General features: G+C 56.1%; 1 protein-coding gene across 8 annotated transcripts; it reads right to left on the bottom strand.

Annotated features, from left to right (window-relative positions):
• Positions 1–1,105: 1,105 nt before the first annotated feature.
• On the bottom strand, positions 1,106–19,013 carry ARNT (aryl hydrocarbon receptor nuclear translocator). Of its 8 annotated transcripts, none has more exons than XM_050330378.1 (23): positions 18,905–19,013; positions 14,328–14,439; positions 13,170–13,214; positions 12,456–12,500; positions 11,382–11,426; positions 9,532–9,745; positions 8,951–9,164; positions 8,807–8,872; positions 8,591–8,690; positions 8,161–8,226; positions 7,963–8,048; positions 7,382–7,458; positions 7,103–7,237; positions 6,598–6,672; positions 5,607–5,758; positions 5,000–5,110; positions 4,703–4,784; positions 4,194–4,317; positions 3,833–3,932; positions 3,571–3,721; positions 3,236–3,395; positions 2,678–2,832; positions 1,106–2,259 (listed from the first exon to the last, which is right to left on the bottom strand). In XM_050330378.1, the coding sequence occupies exons 1-23, from the start codon at positions 18,927–18,929 to the stop codon at positions 2,170–2,172; spliced, it is 2,430 nt and encodes an 809-aa protein (XP_050186335.1). In that variant the 5' UTR covers positions 18,930–19,013; the 3' UTR covers positions 1,106–2,169. The 8 variants fall into 8 exon arrangements, with proteins under 8 accessions (XP_050186335.1, XP_050186336.1, XP_050186339.1 ...); XM_050330379.1 differs by having other exon boundaries at positions 2,678–2,829; XM_050330382.1 differs by having other exon boundaries at positions 3,622–3,721.
• Positions 19,014–19,482: the final 469 nt, after the last annotated feature.

The raw sequence follows: 19,482 nt of genomic DNA, 5'->3' as shown, positions 1-19,482 counted from the left end.
CACAGTCCTCGGAGGGGGAGGGACAGAGAGAGGCAGAAATGATGACAAAGCTTTGAAAAAGGGAAAAAAAAAATTCTCTTGTAAAAATCTCTGCTGCCCAGAATTCCTGGGATGAGGAACCTGGGACTGGGACACATCCCAGGGCGGGGAGTTTTTGGATCCTGCCCCCCCCCCCAAATGATTGTTCAATAAAATCCCCCCCCAAGGGACAAACAATGCAGGGGGGAAGGGACAAAGCTGTGCCCTGTCCCCCACCCAGCAGCCCCTCCCAGTCCTCATCCTCCTTCCCAAGGGATTTGGGTTGCTCCAGCTGCTTTTCTTCTCCCAGGAGCTGGAAAACTGGGGGGAGGGGTTTACACCCGTGTCATCCACAAAAGCTCCGGGAAATGGGAATTTTCCTCCTCCTCCTCCAGCAGCTGAAGGGGGAGGGCCCGGGGTGTGACTGGAAAGGAGGTTTTTGCTGGGAGAAAAGTCCCTGGATCACAGGACAAGGCTGGAGCACAGGGTGGCTCCAAGGGGGATGATGTTCCCACTTTTCCATAGAGAAAATTTGGAATAAAAAACCAAAACAGAACAAAACAAACAAACAAAAAAAAACAAACCCAAGGCTTTCAAATCTTGCTTTTCCAACAAAAGCAGAGGGAAAAACAAAGCTTCCTGCTCTGCTTACAGGAGAGGAATCTCTGGGCTGGGACACAAAGGTCTCACACTTCCCATGTGGATGTTATCCAGGAATCACAGCTCTGGAATCAGCTCTTGGGGGGGGAAACTCCCCCTTCCCTGCCCCAAACCAGCAGAGAGGACACTCACAAAACCATCCTGGGGGTCCCCAGAGCCCCCTCCAACAGGCAGGGAAAAGGGAGAGGCACCCACATTCCATCTGAAACAAAACCAAGGCTTCCAGGAAAACTTGGGATTCTTCCCCTGCTGCTGCTGTGCCAAGTTTCCTTCCAAGTCCAGCTCAGCAATGAATTTTCCTGTTGGGATTGAAGCAAGAGGGAATCAAAGCGTTCTTCCAGCCCCTGAGAAGAGCAGGATTGGCCACAAGTTGCTGGTTTGTTTTGGTTTTTTTTTTAATCCATGGAAAAAGCCAGAAGATTCCAAGTCAAGGTTTAAAAATTAAAAATTTTATATATATTTATATATATATATATATATAAAAAATTCACTCTGTTCCCTACTTTTCCAGCTCTCCTCTCACAGTTTGTGATTTGGCAACAGGATCATCCCATGGCAGGAACTCTCCCTTAAGGAGAGGGTGAGTGAGCAAAGGTAGTGAAAACACACAGCTCCTCAGCAATTCCCTGAGGAAATCCAGGGATCCTCCCGCATCCAGACGACGAGCAGGAACTCCTCTCCATGGGATAAGATTCCATGGACAGCGGGGGGGAAGGTTCTCCCCACACACACCAAAAAATAACCTGTTGGAACATCAATCTATGGCAGAAACCCACCAGCTGGAAAATGGATGGATGCATCCAGAAGAAAGCTACACGGATAACATGTTTATGGCTCGTTAATTATCCTGGGATAACGGGGGTGGGGGTTACGGGTCACACCGACTTCATTGCACAGTTCACAGGACAGGGAAGATTCCAAAGAAAACGTGGGAATCTCCACGTGGAGCACCCTGGACTGGAGATGTGGTAACAACCCTCCAGGACCAGCCAAAATTCCTCCAAAAAGGAGGAAAACACCGGCTCAGGACACGGATTCTTACTCAAGCATCCTCCAGGATCGTGGTTTACAGGGATAACGCTCGGAAGAGCTTCTTCCAATGCTTAAAAAAATTCCAACAGTTCTGTGTTTTCTAGAAAAAGTCACGGCAGAGAATGAAATAGAACCAGTCAAAGCCACCTTAAAAGCGTGGAGAGGGCTGTCTGTGATCCAGCCAGGAATCCCTCCCACGGAAATCCACTTGGCAGCGGCTCTGGCAACGCGGGGCCTTCGGTCTCGTGGCACTCAGGTCCTGGAGCTTCCAGAACAATCCCACGGGGAGGAGGTGCCCAAGCCACACCATCCTCCTCCTCCTCCACGGCCACCCATCCTCGGAGCTCTGCTTCCAGAGGGTGGGAAGTGTCTGGACAGTTCTTGGAGAGAAAGGCTCGGCTGTTTTTGCTTTACACGTGGATATTGTGCAGCTCGATGGTGTCTCCCCTAAGGCTTGTTTTACTCGGAAAAAGAAGGGAATATGTTCAGCTCTGGGAATTCTTCGTTGTTGTAGTTGGGCCCTTGGTCTCCCAGCATGGTCAGCATGTCCTGTGAGGAGACAGGGACACAGTCAGGATCTGCACCCAGAATGTCAGGGAATACCAAATGGCCTCAAGGTGTGCCCCCGAGGTTTGGATTGGAAATTAGGGAAGATTTCTCCATGGAAAGCACGGCCAGGCATTGGAACAGGCTGCCCAGGGATGTGGCAGAGTTGCTACCCCTGGAACTGTCCAAAAACACGTGGATGTGGCACCTGGGGACATGGTTTAGTGGTGGCCTTGGCACTGCTGCGGGAACAGTTGGACTTGATCTCAGAGGCTTTTCCAACCTCAACAATTCCACGATTCCACGACCACGTTGGCAATTTACTCGTGGGTTTGCAGGAGCAGGTCCTGTGGACCAAGATGGTCCTTTTCCCAGCACACCCACCCCCAGGGGTTTGGGAGGTTAAAAAGCCCCATCTTACTGGGAAGACCTCAGGCTGGCTGGGCTGGGGCTGCTGCACGTGCTGCTCCCCTGACCCCGGCCCGTGGTGCTGTCCTTGCCACTGGGGCCACATTCCCACGGCGTCGGCGGCGCGGGGCTGGAACGGGGCCGGGGTCTGCGCTGCCTCCGTGCCTGCTGGACACACAACACAGTCAGGGATTGCTCCTGGGCTTCTCCAGTCCTTCTGAGGGACTAGGAAGGGCACAGCTCTGCGTGGTGCCCGTGGAGGGCCGCCCTTCAGGAATTTCTATCTCGGTTTGTTGCCTTGGGGCAGAACAAAAGGGACGCCCAGAGGGGTTTGTTTCTTCCCAATCAGCCTTGACACAGCTCAAAATCCATCTGCTGGGCCGATCCCAGATCATCCTGAGCTGGGAGGGATCCACAAGAATCACCGAGCCCAGCTCTGTGGTCAGAGGGCGATTTCGGGTGATTCAGCTCTGCCCTCCACACTTGGGCGCTCCCCAAACCCCCCCAACCCCTGGAGATCCCCCTGCACAGCCCTACCCATGGGGTGCTCCCAGCCCCCAGCCATGCTCACCAAAGCCGGAGGCCCGGCCAGCCAGGGTCGGGTACGGCGCCGCGCTGGGCGAGGCCGAGGACGCCGGAGCCGCCAGGGAGCCGAAGGAGGACGGGCTGCCCTGGAACGCGCCCATGCCGAAGGACGGCGGCCGAGGCTTCACCGGCTGCGATGCCACTTGCTGGGAGAGAGGAAGAACACGGGAGAGGGGGAGGAGGAGGGATGGATCTCCCCCGGCCCTGGCTCAGCACGGTCGCGGGAGCAGCCCCGGAGCAGGAAGCCCACGGACACGCGGCGCAGGGAGCGGGGCCTGAAGGCAGCGGGGACCCTGCAGCTGAGGGCTCGGGCTGTGCTACCTGGGGCGTGAACACCGGGCGTGTCCCTGCAGCCCACGTGGTCCCGCTGACCTGAGCTGGGCTGGAGTGCCGGGAGATCTGGGACAGGACCCGGCCGGCGGGGGACGGCTGCTGCTGGATGATGTTCACTGGAGGCACCATGCTGCTGCTCCTGAGGGAGGACAGAGTCTGAGCCCGGGAAGGGCACCGCAGGAGGGAGAGGCACCACACCCGTCAGAGGGAATGGAGGTGGGAAGTGGGAAGTGGGAAGGTGAGGCCTCACCTGAAGCTCTCCTGGGGCCGGGCAGCAGTGAAGGTGTTTCCCTGGGAGAAGAGGGGCGGGTTGGCCGGCACGGTGCTGGCAGGGAGGGCCTTGCTCTGGTCTGCAGAGAGAGCACGAGACATTCTGGGGCTGGCAACAGGGAACCAGCTGGAGGAGACCTGTCTGAGGGAAGGAGGACCCCTCTGCTCCTTCTCCGGATGATTTTGTTAAACCCTGTTAATTTGATTTCCTCTCCACTTTCCAGTAAACTTGCAGGAAGGTTCCCTGGGGTTGGAGCACCCAGCACAGCCCGGGCAGAGGCAGGAAGGATGTGCCTAGGGCATGGCAGGAGGAGCAGGCCAGGAGAGCCCTGCTCACCCACCTGTGCTGATCCCAGAGAAGATCTCCCCGAAGCGTGGATCCCGCTCCTGGCTGAACAGGCTCTCTGCCTTCTCCAGGGGCTTGCTGTGCTCCGGGCCCGCGGCGCTCACGGGCTGCACGGGGACCTGCAGCAGGGACAGGGAGCTGTCACACCTCGGCACAGCAGGAATCAGCACGGAGAAGGGCTGAGGGCCGGGCTGCCCTCGGGATTCCAGGGTTTTGTTGGGATAACGTGGCCAGTCAGGGCTGGCACAGCAGGACAGGCTGCCCAGAGAAGCTGGGAAATGCTCAAGGCCAGGTTGGACAGGGCTTGGAGCAACCAGGGAGCTATGGAGGTGTCCCTGCCCACGGCAGGAGGTGGAACTGGATGACATTTAAGGTCCCTCCCAACCCATTCCACGACTCTACAATTCCACATGATAAATACTGGAATCAAGCAGCAGATCCAGCAACACCCAAGGGTAGAAACACCTTTGGGCTGCCCAAACCCCTCCCCTGGCAGGGACTCACCTGGGAGTGCTCATACCCAGCCAGGCTCTCCCTTCCCGGGCCCACGTCCAGCTCTGGCTGTGGGGGCTGCTGCTGCTGCTGCCTAAAATAGAAAGTGTCTGTAAGAGGAGAACAGGGGTTGCCCGAGAGAATTCCCAAGGGATCAGCTCCCAGGGGCTCGGGATCAGCTCCCAGGGGCTCGGCTCCGTGCAGTTACACCAGGGCCTCGTTAGTTCCTGGCTGCACAGAGGGGATCTGGGGATGAAGGGGGTGTGACAGCAGGGCAGGAACAGGAAAAGGAGCTGAGCCCCTGCTGACCTTGAGGGCAGTGGGGCCGTGCCCATGTCCAGGGGGAGGTTGACGCTCTGCCCCAGCTGGGGCCTCGGCAGCGAGTTTGCCAGGGCAGGCCGGGACTCCTGGCTCGAGTTCCTTCAAAGCAAACACAGGGAAAAAGAGGTTCAAAAACTCCCAGCTGGGAGCAAAGTTGGGTCCTGGGTGTGGTTGTCTCAGGCAGGGTGCAAAGCCCTGTTTGAGGGAAGGATCTTTCCAGCTGGTGGCCCTGAAAGGAGGTGCCATGCCATGGGGATGCTCCAGAGGTGAGGGTTGTGCCTCCCACGCTCAGCCCCTGAGCAATTAATAAAGGCTGTAGGAACCTCCAAACCCTTGAAGTTCAGCTCTGTCAGACACTCAGAGACCACCAGCAGTTTCGGGTTTTACGCCCAAAACACGGTGCAAGTTCTTTATGCTCTTCTGTGAACCGTGAGAACCCAGTGAAATGTTTAAATCCCACCATAAATTAACAAAAATCCAGTGTTTTCTGGGTCTCTCTGGGGAGCTGCTGCTTCAGCAGTGGTGGGAAGTTTGGAGAGGGGGAGAGGTCGAGGCTCCCACACCCCCCAGGCAGGTCACCTGTCCGTGCACGTACTTGACGTTGGTGTTGGTGCAGATGATGTACTCGATCTCATCCGAGTAGGGGTTCTGGAACGTGAAGGAGCTGGTTCTCATCCAAAGCCATTCCCGGTTTTTGGATCGGAAGCGGAACATGACTGACAGGACCTGGCCTTTTAACTTCACCACCTGAAAAAAAAACAAACAGGAATTCCAGGAGTAGCACCTGATCAAGGGTGTCGAGGAGCAACCTGAGCAAGAGCCACCCCCCAAAACCCCTGCGATGGCCCTTTGCCTCGAACCTGGCACATCTCAGCCTTCCCAAACTAAATGGCACCATTCCCTCAGGACATCCTGGCTCCCAGAGGACACAGGAGGGGAATCTAAAATCCTCTTTTTGGCTTCACTCCTCTTACTGCCTTTGCACTGGTGGGATGTATGACAAAGCCTCCAAGAAATGGAACACATGCTGTCGCCTCCGATTCCACATGTTTGGAGCAATGGATATGAGCAGCTGGTTTTTGGAGTCATGAAAGCACAGGGGCAGCCTTACCTGCCCTGCCACCAGTCCAAGGCCCTCAGAAATAACAGGGCAAGAAAACCACCTCCATTTCGGGTTCTGCAGCACTGGGCTGGGCCCTAGAGATGAACCAGGGTTTCAGCCACAGGAGCACAGCGAGTCAAGCAGGCCCTTGGCAGCCACATCCCCGGCCCTAAAGGCAGCCTGGACCAGCAGCCAGAGCAGGGAGTCAGCAGTCAAGACATCAGATGCTTCTGGTTTTGTTCTGTATTTAACTACATGACTTGATCTGTTTGCAAAGGAGAATTAGCTAAGGTTTATTTTTCCTCTTGGTTTTCCAGTTAATTTCGCTGTTTTGCAAGCACCAAGGCATTCCAATCTGAGTTCCAATCTGAGTTCCAACCTCAGTTCCAATCTGAGTTCCAACCTCAGTTCCAACCTGAGTTCCAGCCTCAGTTCCAACCTGAGTTCCACCCTGCATGCAAAGGGCAGCTACAACGTTTTTTACCTGCTGAAAGCTGTCCCGTAAAAGCTGTTGGTCTTCTGGGTGGCAGAAATCCACAATGTCCTTCCCCAAAAGCTCCTGGTTTTCAAGGAATTGTGAGAAAGATCGAGTCAGTTCATCTGGCAGGCAGATTCCACAATTAATCCTGCTCTGGACAGGTAGTTCCTGCCCCTTCCCCCCAGATCCCCGTTACGCAAACCAAGCACAGGGGGCTGGCGTGCTGCTTTTTGAAGAGAAGCACGACAGCTGCTGATTAATGTTTGATCTTTAACTCAATTAAAGGCAAAAAGGGTTTTAATTGACACTTGACATAACCCAGAGCCAGCCAGCCTTCCCAGGATCAAAGGGCTTGGAAAAAAACACATGGGAAAGCAAGCAGTGGAGAAGAAACCCGTGTGGCTGAAGCCCCGGGCGTGGTTGATGAGTTCTGTGGAAGCAGGGCCGAGGTGTGGGAGGAGTAGTGAGTGTGAGGGGCAGTTCTGTGCCACAGAGCCCCTGGGGCACTCACCTGGGGCTGGTAGCCGACGGTGGCCACGCACCGGTGGTCGATGAAGGTGAAGATGCCCTCGGTGTTGTGCCTGGAGATGAACTCCGTGGGCTGGCACACGTTGTTCATGTCTGTGCAGTTGGGAGAGCTGGTCACCTGGCAGGGCACAGGGGCAGCGTTGGCAGTGCTGGCCCCGCAGGGGGCTCTGCGGCCACCAGGGAACATTTTCACACGGAACAGTCTCGACCTGGGGCCTTCCTGGGACCGGGAGGTGTTGGAGGAGGTGAAGGGGACACTCACCTGGAGCCTGCCAATGGCCACCAGGCAAAACTTGCTGCCCTGGCTGGCGTCGGGGTCGTCGTCAGGCAGGGAAACACCTGGGAAGGGGGGGCCAAAAATTCCAGCAGGCTTAACGCAGGAAAAACTGCTCATTGCCCAGGAAAGGACCTCCAGACACATCTCCAGCCCAACTGTAACTCAGTATCCTCCAGACACATCTCCAGCCCTGACTGTAACTCAGTATCCTCCAGACACATCTCCAGCCCTGACTGTAACTCAGTATCCTCAAGACACATCTCCAGCCCAACTGTAACTCAGTATCCTTCCCCACCAAGGGACTTGGGACATTCAGGTGTCTCTCCCTCCCTCCTATCACCAGAAGGGTTCCAAGTCTCTACACTTCAGGCAGTTTAATACTATTTTCACCCTCTACAGACAGAGATCTCTGATGCTGCGCCCGCAAAAGTCAGTTCAGTCTTCAAATAAAAGTGATGGACACGTTTGCAAAACCTTTCCTGGCACATTCAGCTCCTGGAATTGGCAACTTTAGGCCACGTGCTTTTAAAAGCAGCCCCCCCTGAACCCCTGAGGGGGATCCTCACCTGCTGGGGGCCAGGCTTTGATGTACCCCGTGCAGTGCACCACCACGTAGTGAGGTTCCCCATCCTTTGCTGCCCCCAAACCATTCCTTGGGAAGAGAGAAAACAGGTTGTGCTGCAGGTCCAAGTGGGGTAAAAGTGGGTTTTTTGTTTTACTTACTTATATGTTATTTACAGATATCTATCACTTGTGTAATTTACCTGCAGCGATTCCTCATGAAGCTGAGACGATTCACAGCCACTGGATCCACGGAGCTGTTGCCACACCTGTACCAGGGGACAGAAAAGGGAGGGCAAAGGATTTATCTCTCATGATCAACATGAAAATAATCTCAGGTATCTTGAAGAAGAGGAAGGTTCATCCCCTACATCTGCATTTCCATCACCCAAAGCCCTCATTCTGCAGAACTCCAGGCAGGTGACACGTGGGGCCAAAACTAATTATTACTTTAAACTGGATCTGGACCAGCAGGACAAAGAAACACCTCAAGAACTCAACTGTATGGGAAGCTCAGCCACGTTCTACCATTCTGCACCAAAATGAGCCAGAATAGGCTGAGCCAAAAGCAGGGAGGGGCCAGGGAGCGAGTTCAGCCTGAGGCTCAGAGACCCCCCGGGAATTCCCTCCCACCTCATGCGGCAGATGAAGGATCTCCGCGAGCCCATGCACATCCTCATGGACTGCTGCCCCTCCTTCTTCACAGTGCCCGTCTTCAAGTCCAGGATCCGACCTAGGGAGAGGAGGGAGGAGGAGGTGCTGCTGCACTGGGAGTCCTTCCCCCCAGCACAGCTGTGGCTCCAGGAATCGAAGCAGGAGACTGGCAGGACACGAGTGTCACCGTGGTACCTTTAGATGCATTCTCGGGGGGGGCTGCAGCATCCTTGGTAGAAAGGCACCAGGGTTTGGTTCCCTCTACAAAGGGAAGGGTTTAATGGGAGTCCCTCCGGGCTCTGCCCGCTCCCAGCCCTGCGCTCGCCCCGGGGGCTGTACCTGTGAGGGCGTTCTCAGAGGTGCTGAGCTGCTCCCTCAGCTTGCCCACATCGTCTGGGTGCACCTGGTCGTACAGGGTGCTGCCGAACCACTCGGACTGGGGCTGGTTCAGGACGGGGGTCACGGAGTCAGACACGTAGACCACCCGGCCCGTCTCGCAGGACACGATGAACAGGAAGCCATCAGCTGCCTCCAGGATCAGGTGTTTGAGCTCCTGGGGACACGCAGACACCGCTCAGCTCCACGGGGTTTGCCCACTCCTGCTCCGCCACAGCCAGCTTTCCCCTCTGATTTCCCAGCACCAAGCCAAGAGGAGGCTTCAGGGCCTGCCAGCACCTTAAGGGGGTGACGGTTTATACACTGCCAGAGGGCAGGGTTAGGTGGGGTTTCGGGAAGGAATTCTTCCCTGTGAGGGCAGGGAGGCCCTGGTACAGCTTCCCCAGAGAAGCTGCCCCATCCCTGCGAGTGTCCAAGGCCAGGCTGGGGCACCCTGGTGTAGCGGGAGGTGTCCCTGTGGAACGGGATGGGCTCTGAGCTCCCTCCCAGCCCACCCCTGCCGCGGTTCCACGCCCAGCCCGCACCTGGTCGGTGAGGAAGGAGGGTTTGTAGGTGCCGTCCGTGGAGGTGTTGCCGGTGCCGCGCAGGGACTTCATGTGGGACACGGCCATGCGCAGGATGGTCAGCTTGTCCGGCTTGCGGGCCAGGGCGCTGCACGTGGGCACCATGTCCGACAGCTCCGTGATGTAGGCCGTCATCTTGTTCCTCCTCCTGCGCTCGATCTCGCTGTGGTTCTCCCTGCAGGAGCCCGGGGGGGACACAAGAGGAGGAGGAGGAGGGTGAAGGCACCGTGGGAAGGCTGGCACGGGTGCCACGTGCAGAGATGCCCCGGTGGGTTAGAAGGGAGGAAAAGCCTCACATGCTGGGCGTGCACGGGGAGCGGGGCACGAGGGCGAGGGGAGAGGCTACACCTGGAGCTCCTGGGCTGAGGGCCCTGCTCTGAGTCACAGCGGCTCCCTGGGGCCAGCAGGAGCTGGTCTGGCTCCCCCTCCACTCCACAGCGTGCAGAAAGCCGAAGGGATCCCTCCTCTGCTCTCACCAGGGCAGGTGAGGGGGACTCAGCCCCACTGTCCGTCCCAGGAGGGAGGAGATCCCACAGATCCCCTCCACCATCACCCCTCACACACTCGAAGAAGACACTTCTCAGTTACACTGAGAGCCTTTCACAGAACCCCAGGAGGGGAACCTGAGAGCAGGTCACCCCTGATTTCTGCACAGACCAACCTGGGCACACCCCGGGCCAGCAGCACCTGGGGGTGGTGGCACCAAGCTCTAAGGAGACACCACAGCGATCCCCACCCCTCAAAGAGGTTCTGGGCACCCCTTTGGCTCACAGGGCACAGCCCCCATCGACCCCACAGACCAGAACCTGTTTCTTTTTATCCAGAACACGTCAACTAACTGGGTTCCTAAGGCAGGTTTTCCAAAACAGAGGCCAAGAGCCAGGTTTCCTGTACAGGAGGATGGATCAGGTGCAAGGAGGCACACGGTGGGAAGTGAAATGAGATGGAAGTGGTGGAAGGACCAAGGACAGGCAGGTGAATAAAGAGGATAAATACAGAAATGGAGCGTTTCTCACTACCAGGGGTGTGCAAACATTCAGTGACCTCCCCTCTAACTCACTCACTCAGTGACCTCACCTTTCAGGTGTCCCTGCCAGGAGCCAGCTGAGCTTTAAGGTCCCTTCCAACCCCACCCATTCCACGGCTCCATGAGATGTTCTTCAGAAGAGGCTCCTGGGAACAATCCCTAGGGAGGCTTTGCTGCTTCCCTGTATTCCCAGGCCTCACCTGGGTGGCTTCCTGATCTCCCCAAACATTGCAGCCACCAGAGGCTGCCTGGGGGGGCATGTTTGGGTTAAAACACAGCCAGAGGGCCACAAACTGCCCAAAACTGGGGCATTCTCAGCACCCAGCACGGCCTTCTTAGTCCAGGGCTTTGCTTCAGAACAAGTCTGGGGTGGAACAGTCCTAAAGAGCCACAGGTTAAGCCCCTGAATTAACCCCCCTTTTTGTGCCTGAGCCCAGCAGCATTCCTGGGACACAAAACCCTGCCCAGGTGACCCCAGGCCCTCGACGCAGGACGAGGGAAGGTGTGTGCAGCAAGGTGTGAGAGCAAGAGCCCAGCCCTGGGGCCTCTGGCAAACAGATCCTCCTGGGCCTGCCCTAAAAACACTCTCCCAGCAATGGGATGTGCCTTTCCTAAGTGCCTCTTCCCCTCCTCATTTCAATTCCACAGCAATTTCCAGGAGTCTGGTAAAGTCCTCTGCAGCAGATGAGGGAAGAAGGGGGAGGGAAAAGAGAAGGGATGCCTAGAGAGACATTAAGGAAAGGAAAACTCTGCTTGTCCATGCTGGAAATCTCCGTTCTCCTACCTGGCAAGTCTCTCCTTATCCGCTGAACTCTGCTCATCATCAGACCTAAAAATAAAATCAGCCAGCTAAGCTAAAAATGGAAAAAAAGTTGAAAGAAATGGAAAAAAAAAATGGAAGGATGGATTAGGAAACCCAGCCTAGGGACAGGTCTGTTTTACAGAGGAGCAATTCCATAAAATAAAACAGCCATTGGTTTGCAATATTCCACATTCAACTGGTGCCTGATGTGTGTTGGAGTTTCAAGACATTTCCTGAGCTTTAATTTGCCTCACCAGTTTCTAATATCAGAAATATTCTACTCTCCCTAACGTACTTCTAATTTGCTCGACTTCAGAACGACTCAAACAACTCAAAGAGCTGGAGAATCCCAGCCTGGAGCTCCCTGCAGCCCTTTGCAGGGAACAGCAGGGCACTGACCCCAGTTCAGGCACTGCAGGGGCACCTCCAGTCCTGGGGGCAGCTCGGGGCAAGGCAGACGTGGAGGGGCTGCAGCGTGTGCAGAGAAGGGGCTGGAGAAAAGGAGGTTCAGGAGGGACCTTCTCACTCTACAACTCCCTGGAAGGAGGTTGGAACTGGGAGTGGGTCAGGATCTTCTCCCAGATAACAACAGAATGAGAGGAAACGGTCTCGAGCTGTGCCAGGGGAGGGTCAGGTTGGATATCAGAGCTGCTGTCAGACACCAAAGAGGAATCAAGAGCCAAAACATTCCCTATAATCTCTGGGAAACTCCCAATCTGCAAAGCTCCTGCCCAGCTCCCCATAAAACACACAGCTCCCCACATCTGCCAGGAAACCCTGCTCAAGGAAAGCTGGTCCTGCGCAGGAAACTCGTGTCTCTGTCTCTGCAAGTCCCTGGGGCAGGAGGAAAGAGGGAGAGTCCGAGGCCAGAGCTGAAAGGAACGGTGCAAGAGAGCAGTGTCATTTCATCACCCCCCATGGACTGTCCAGAGCCAGCACGGGAAAGGCGTGGATCCTTCGGACACCTTCGAAGGGGAACGATCCAAGGTGCTGCTGAGGAAGGTGCTGCAGGAACCCTCCTAAAGGCTTTGGGCTTTCAAACCAGCAAGTTCTTACCTGGCAAACCTCTCCTTGTCGTTTGGCATCGGGTCATCGTCACATCTAGAAGAAGGGGAGAGGGTAAAGTGTTTACACTTCCTTCTTTCCCCAAAAAAAACACGGAGAAAACAAGGTTTAACGAATCCCACTGGCACCCCCTCCATGGGGTTTTCCACATCACATTCCTATCAGGGATGGGGGGGATCACACTCAACTCAATCCCATACAAAGGAACACATTAAACTGCCCAGATGAAGCCCTTCAGTCCAGGGGTTTCCAGAGGTAAATCCTACAATCCCCCTGCAGCCACCCCCCAGCCATCCTCAATGGACTGGGACCCGTGGAGTTCCAGCACCATCATTCAACCCTAAACCAGGCAGTGAGGCTACAAAGCAATGGCAGGAGACATTCCAGCTCTTCTGTGTTCCATATGGAACACCAGGAGATCCGTGCAGCCCCGCCAGCTCCCTGGGAATAAGGATGTCTCTGGAACTGCAGCATCCTTACAGCAGATGAGGGTTAATTAACACATGTCTGAGGCAGCAGCAAAAGCTGCAGAGATGGGGGATTTCTGCTGACTGGGAGAAAGGGAAGAGTTTTAAGGAAGTGGAGCACTTCCCACTGCTTCCAGAGAGGAAAAGCCACGGGAGCAGCAAGATCCTGCTCCAGGGAAAACACAGACACCCCCAAGACCATAGGACAGAAACTTCTGGATGCCACGTCCTCCCTCACCTGAGGAATTTACTGTTCCCTTCTCCATCATCATCAAAGTCCAGCCTGAAAAACAGAAGGAAGGAGAACATTATTAACCCAGTGGTTTCTCCTTTAAGTTGCTTTTCTGTCTGTTCTTACGGATGCAGATGATTCCTGACAGGGAGAATGAAGTAATCCCAACATAATGAAGTGATCCTAATGTGAAACAACCCACAGAGTCTGGAAAGGGGCTTCCTTCAGGTGTCCACCAGAAACAACAGAGCAAGGAAAAACAGTTCCAAAGGAAGAAAAGCCGCTTGGAGCACCCACTGCATCCCAGCCTCCTGTTCCAAAAGCTCTGGATCTCCTGGGAGCCATCCAGGCTGCTCAGGAGACCCTCAGATAGAGCACTCCCAGCTCAAAAGCCTGGACTGGGTGCATTTAAAATAAAAAAATAGAAGAGAGTAAAGCCTTCCTGGAGTTAAAGTTCAGTTGGTGCCTGGTTGCTCACACAGGGCCAGAACCCCAGCTATGTCAGGGAGGAAGGACTTCCCACCTTTCCTTCAGGGGTGGAAAGCGGGATGCAGGGGAGCAGGGAGCATGGCAGGAGCTGCAGGGGAGTGGGAGCACCAGCAACTGGGGCTGAAGGAAAGAGCTGGAGTGACTGGGAAGGGCCAGGAACAGATTTCAGTTTGCTTAAAAATTATGAGGCGATTTCTCGTGCCAGGGAATCTGGGAACAGCCACTCCAGCCCCTTTGAATTTGCAAAGGCATTTTTAGCAAACAAAAAGCCTCCCACAAGCACATTGTGGCTTCCCCACACCCCTCCCAGGGACGGCACAGCTGCAAAGGTTGGAGTAAGGCCCCAAAATCCAGATTCCCTGTTCCTCCACCTCCTGCAGCAGCTGCTGTAGCTGCCTCAGCGACTCCTGTTTCGCTCTCAACCCCTGGTGTGTGTTTGCTCCTCCTCCAAGGTGCAACTCAGCTTTCAGTGCCTTTTGGAGATGGAATCTAAGCCCCTCTTTAAGGGGTGTATCTGGCAAAGGAAAGGGCTGGATAAATCCCACCCAGAGGAACCAGGAGACTTCTCAGCACCAGCCACACTCTCTCCTCCCAGGGTTGATGGCTCTTTCCAGCAGAAAGCTTCTTCCAAAGGCCCCTTTTCCCCAAAAAGCACAACCCTGAGCACACACTCACCCAGGTCTCCTCTTGCTGCCTCTCTGAGGCACGGCCCCTCCAGGTTGGGCTCCCGATCCGGGGGTGCCGGAGCCGACGGCTGCGCCCAGCGAGGAAACGTCCGATGCCATTTCTGAACAGGAGGGGGAAAAACCAGGAAAATCAACCAGGACCTTTGTCCAAGCCCCTGTGGCTCAGTGGAACTCCCTCCCCACTAGAAGCAGCTGTGTGTCAGCATCTGCTGGGGCTGGCTGGGGGCTCTGTGTCTGTCCTTTCATGTGCTGCTCCGAGGGGCCGCTCTGGGCGCGGAGCACACGCCGCTTCCCGGGGCTGCAGCGCGGAGCCTGCCAAGCTGGAAGATGTGGAGGCTTTTTGGGAGAGAGGAGGAGCCTGCTGGGAGCCCTTCCTCAGCCCTGGCTGCAGGAGCACGGAGGAGGGGAGGAGCAGGGCTGCGAGCTTCCCTCACCACACCAACCTACAGAGGGGTTAATTTTCCAGTCCCAGACAAAGAATTCCCCAAAACGCTCCAAAGGCGCCTCAAACCCACCCTGGTTCAGCTGATCCCTTCTGGTCTGCACCAGTACACACCAGCAGGCACCAGTGGCACCATCATCCGCCTGCCTGTGCTCTTCCACAGCTGCTGGGAGCACCCTGGGTTAGTGGGAGGTGTCCCAGCCATGGCCCAGAGGATCCCTGAGGTCCCTTCCACCCCAAACCACCCTGAGGTTCCATGATTTTGGTTTCCTCACCCTGATTATTCAGGATCACAGCTTCTGAACAGAGCACGGGCTCTGGAGCCCTTTCTCAGCCTGGCTTATGCTGAAACCACATCACAGGAGCTGCAATCCACGTCCCCCTGCACTAAACCTGCCTGCTGTGCACCACAGAGGGGGTTTTTAAACCCACTATAAACCACTTTCCCCTGTTTCTGAAATAAGTCAGCTCTGGGCTCGTTCTAATGGCCGTGGGTTTGTGACTCTGCTGCTGAATGGCCCCAAAACAGTCGCTCCAGCCCCCAAATCCCCACCACAACCTTTCAAACCGAGCCTGAAGCAAAACCACTTGTGCCTTACCAAAGCAGAGAGGCCCCAAAGCCACCCCAGCACCCCCAAAACCCCCAGGGCTGGGCTCCCAAACCGCAGCGAGCAGAGGGAGCAGCGTGGGCAGGGAACAGCCACAGCTGGGGGGCACAGAGACAACAACTGAGGCCGGCTTTGAAGAACTCAGGAAAGGACTGGGCTTCAAGCTGAGCTTCCCAGGTTCTCCTCCAGCCCCCAAAGCCAGGCTGGAGCCCAGCATGGCTTTAACGTGGCTTGCAGAGCTGGCAGTGGAGCAGCAGCAGCGTGGCTGGGCCTCACAGTGAACACACCCCCAGATCTCCACTGTCCCTTCCCAAATCAGCTGGGTTTTACCCCATTCCCACTCCCAGCCCCTCCACCCGCCCCCTTTGTTTCCCTGCAAGCAGCTGCATCGAGGAGGGAGTTTTTTCCTTGCCAATCCATAGGATTTCCCAGGGGTGGCTACGGTATGGGATAAGCATCCAGCTCCTTGGCAGCTGGAGGAGCCAAGAGCAACAATCCCAACCCACAGCAGGAGCCAGCACACCCCATCCAACACCAGGACCCGCTGGAATTCCGAAACACAACTGGAGAACAAAGAACCAGGGGTGAAAACCCTTCCCTGTGTCCTCTGCTCTCCAATTTTGGGTTGCCTGGACACCCCCGTGCCCCAGCCCCCATTCCCAAGGGAAGTCCCAAGGTGATATCCCAGGATTTTGTTCGACCAAACAGAGTTCTGGGTGGCAGTGAGGCAGGTCAGGAGGGTTCTTCTGCCCAGCCCCGTTCACCAGCACGGTGGGAACACCAATGGAGTTCTGGAGCAGGGCAGAAAATCCCTTTATGGAGGGGAAGGAATTCCCACCCTGGGCAAGGGAAGGAAGCGACACCGGGCTGTTCCTCTGATCCCAGCTCGCAGGAATGGCTGTTTGCTTTGGGAGCCTTCGGCATTCCCAGGGAGCCCAGAGCTGGATCAGCGGCCCAGAGGAACCCCCTTCACCTCGGCCTTCAGCTTCCCACCGGGAGACACTCCCCTCTCAGGAACAGGTGGAAAACTGGGAAAGACCCTGAGACTGGGCCCCAGGAGGTGACCCCGTTTTGCCACCAGTGTGGATACATCCCCCCAAAACCAGGGAGATGGGGTGGGAAGAGCTCCAGCCTCCTCACTCTTTCCAACATCCCGAGGGGTGTCTGTCCCAGCCCTTCCCAGATCCAATCCCCGCTTCCTTCCCCACGTGTGGGATCTAATTAGGGCCAGAAGGGAAACGTTTGTAAACCCCAAAGCCCCCACCCCGATGTCGCTCCGGGCTCCTGGCCCAGCTCTCCTGGGAAAGGCTCTGCTGCAACCACTGGAATCTCCACAGGGAAAAAAAAACCCTCCAGAATGAATGCACAGCCAATCCTCCCAGCTGGGATCTACCAGAGGGGCTGCAGCAGCTTGGAAATGCATTTTTATTGTACAAAACACACCAAAACTGGGGCCTTTTGCTGCGGAGGCCTTGGGGGGGACACACACAAACCAAGATTTGCTTTAAATTCAGCCCTTTGTGAACTCCCCAAAGGGTCAGGAGCAGATAAAGCACATTGAAACTACTCTGCATTTCACCCACAGAGCTACAAGGCTCTGATATTTCTGCTTTTGTGGCTTTTTGTTTACAAAACATCTCAGTGTCTGTGCCTCGGGTACATTAGATGGATTTTTTTTTAAGGAAGTGGAAGGTTTTTTGGCTTGTTTTGAGTGGCTGGAATCCCGCTTTTGCAAAACCCAATGTTCCTGTATTCGCCCAGCCAGCACTGAACATCTCCCAACCATGCAAATTCATACTAAAACCTGTAAAATAAAGCAAGTGAGGCAAGCAGCTGTACTTTTAATGCCTGCCCCTGTCAGTGGAGGCTCTTTGCTTTCCACTCCCAACCAGGAGATTCAAACACCAAAAAACTGGATCAAACTGACAAGACCAAAAGCTCTCAAACCCCCACTCTTCACAGCTCAACTGTCCTTAAGTTCAAAAAGACCATTAAACTGCCCTTTCCAAGCACAGAAATAAGCCCCAAGTTATTCTCCCCATAACCTTCTGAGTGCCCAAATAACTTCGAAGTTCTTTTTGTGGTTCCTTTTCCCGTCCCTCAGCTGGGCTGGGAGGGCATTCCCGGCATTTTGGGGCGTTATCCAGTGGATTACCCACTGGAGCCCTCAAGTCTGGCTCTGAACACCACGGGAAAGGAAGCCCGGATTATTTGTGAGAACTCCCCCCCAGAGTTTATTTCCCCACTAATCTCCACGTCCAGTGTGTAAAGGGTTGAGCAAACCCTGGCCGCTCTGCCCACGGTTACAAACATTAAACACAGATGTCCAAAACTCCGCTTTCCTCGAGAATTCGTCCAAAACTTTCTTATTGCGCAAGGAGCGGCGAAGCTCTGGGAGCAACCACTTCCACAAATGCCTGGAAATGCAGTTTAAAGTCTCCTCCTCCCTCTCCAGGTTCTCAGAACCCCCTCACGTGAGTGACCCAGTGTGCTTTTCCACCGTTTAAAAGCCACAAAAAACCCCTCAGAGCATTAAAATAAAACCCCACAACCGCTCAGCAGGGCCAGGGACAAACCTGAGCTTATCCCACGAGCCACAGGGCACCAGACAGGAGATCAAAGACCCCAGAAGAAAACCCCACAAATAAACTCAGATTCTCGGCCCCCACGCTGTAAATCCAGTTCAGCTTCGCAGGCACTGGACCACCCTGGACACAAACTCATCTCAGAGCTATTTAGCCAGAAAGGTGATAAAATCACCCATTCTGGGCTTCATCTGGCAAACATCAGAGATCAGCAGCGTCCTGCACACGGGGAGTTCTGGGGATGAACCCGAGGACTGATCTGGGGGTCAGCCTCAAATCCGGGGATCCCAAATCCAGGCACCTCCAGGGGCCCCAAATCAAGGGATCTTCAGGGACCCCAAATCCAGGGATCTTCAGGGACCCCAAATCCAGGGATCTTCAGGGACCCCCAATCCAGGCACCTTCAGGGACCCCCAATCCAGGCACCTTCAGGGACCCCCAATCCAGGCACCTTCAGGGACCCCCAATCCAGGTACCTCCAGGGGCCCTAAATCCAGGGATCTTCAGGGATCCCAAATCCCTCAGGCCTCCAAAAGCTGCCTCAGGCCCCTGATCGGGCCCTCCACGCCCCCCTCAGGGTCCCCCAGCCCTCCAGGAACCCCCGAGGGTCCATTTTAGAATCCCTTCAGAATCCCCCCCTTCCTCAGCCCCTGAGGATCTCCCTCAGCCCCCTCAGGGCTTCAGAGCTTTCTCAGACCCCCTGAGACCCCCACGCACCCCCTCGGCTCCCCCTCACCCCTCAGAGCCCTCCTCACCTCCCTCTCACCCCTCAGAGCCCCCGAAACCCCCACGCGGCCCTTGAGACCCCCCTGAGACCCCCACGTACCCCCTCAGCTCCCCCTCGCCCCTCAGCCCTCCCTGGCCCTCCCTCAGCCGCCCCTCAGCCCCCTCGGCCGCTGTGGGCCCCCGCGGTGCCCCCGGCCGTGCTCACCGGCGCCGGCGGCGGTGGCGGCCATGGCGGGGGTCGCGGAGCCGCCCCCTCCTCGCTCCGCTCCGCCGAGCCAAGATGGCGGCGCAGGAAAACCTCGGCCGGCCGCGCAGCCCCCCCCGCCCCGGGGGCGGGGCCAGCGCCGCGCCGCACGCCTATTGGCCCAGCCGGGGGGCGGGAGGCGGGCTGAGGGGGGATGCGGCGCTGCTATTGGTGTGAATGTCGGGCTGGGGTGCAGACAGCGGGGCGGGGCGAGCGATGTAGGTCCCGCCCCCAAAGGGGAGGGGTGTGGAGGGCGTGTCCTTTGGGGGCGTGGTCACCGCGAAGGGATTGGGACTGGGATTGGGGCTGGGAATGGGAATGGGGTTGGGACTGGGAATGGGGCGGGAATTGTTTAGACAGGGATCAGAGTGTGGTGGACACTGGGACTGGGATTGGGGCTGGGAATGGGAATGGGGTTGGGACTGGGAATGGGGCGGGAATTGTTTAGACAGGGATCAGAGTGTGGTGGGCACTGGGACTGGGATTAGGGTTGGGAATGGAGTTCGGGTTTGGTTTGGGATGGGGATCAGGGCGGGAAT

The sequence above is a fragment of the Myiozetetes cayanensis genome, unplaced genomic scaffold (genome assembly GCF_022539395.1).
Source record: "Myiozetetes cayanensis isolate MyiCay16 unplaced genomic scaffold, myiCay2020 scf41, whole genome shotgun sequence".
NCBI classification, from domain to species: domain Eukaryota; kingdom Metazoa; phylum Chordata; class Aves; order Passeriformes; family Tyrannidae; genus Myiozetetes; species Myiozetetes cayanensis.
The sequence above is the reverse complement of the archived record's forward strand: the minus strand, read 5'-3'. Positions and strand labels throughout refer to the sequence as shown.

Excerpts from the sequence above, each read along its gene's own strand:
- ARNT (XM_050330378.1), bottom strand. The coding sequence starts at position 18,929 with ATGGCCGCCACCGCCGCCGGCGCCG. Across the intron at positions 11,427-12,455 it reads GACAAGGAGAGGTTTGCCAG|GTCTGATGATGAGCAGAGTT; the intron begins GTAAGAACTTGC and ends TTTTATTTTTAG. Across the intron at positions 8,691-8,806 it reads CCCCGAGAATGCATCTAAAG|GTCGGATCCTGGACTTGAAG; the intron begins GTACCACGGTGA and ends TCCTCTCCCTAG.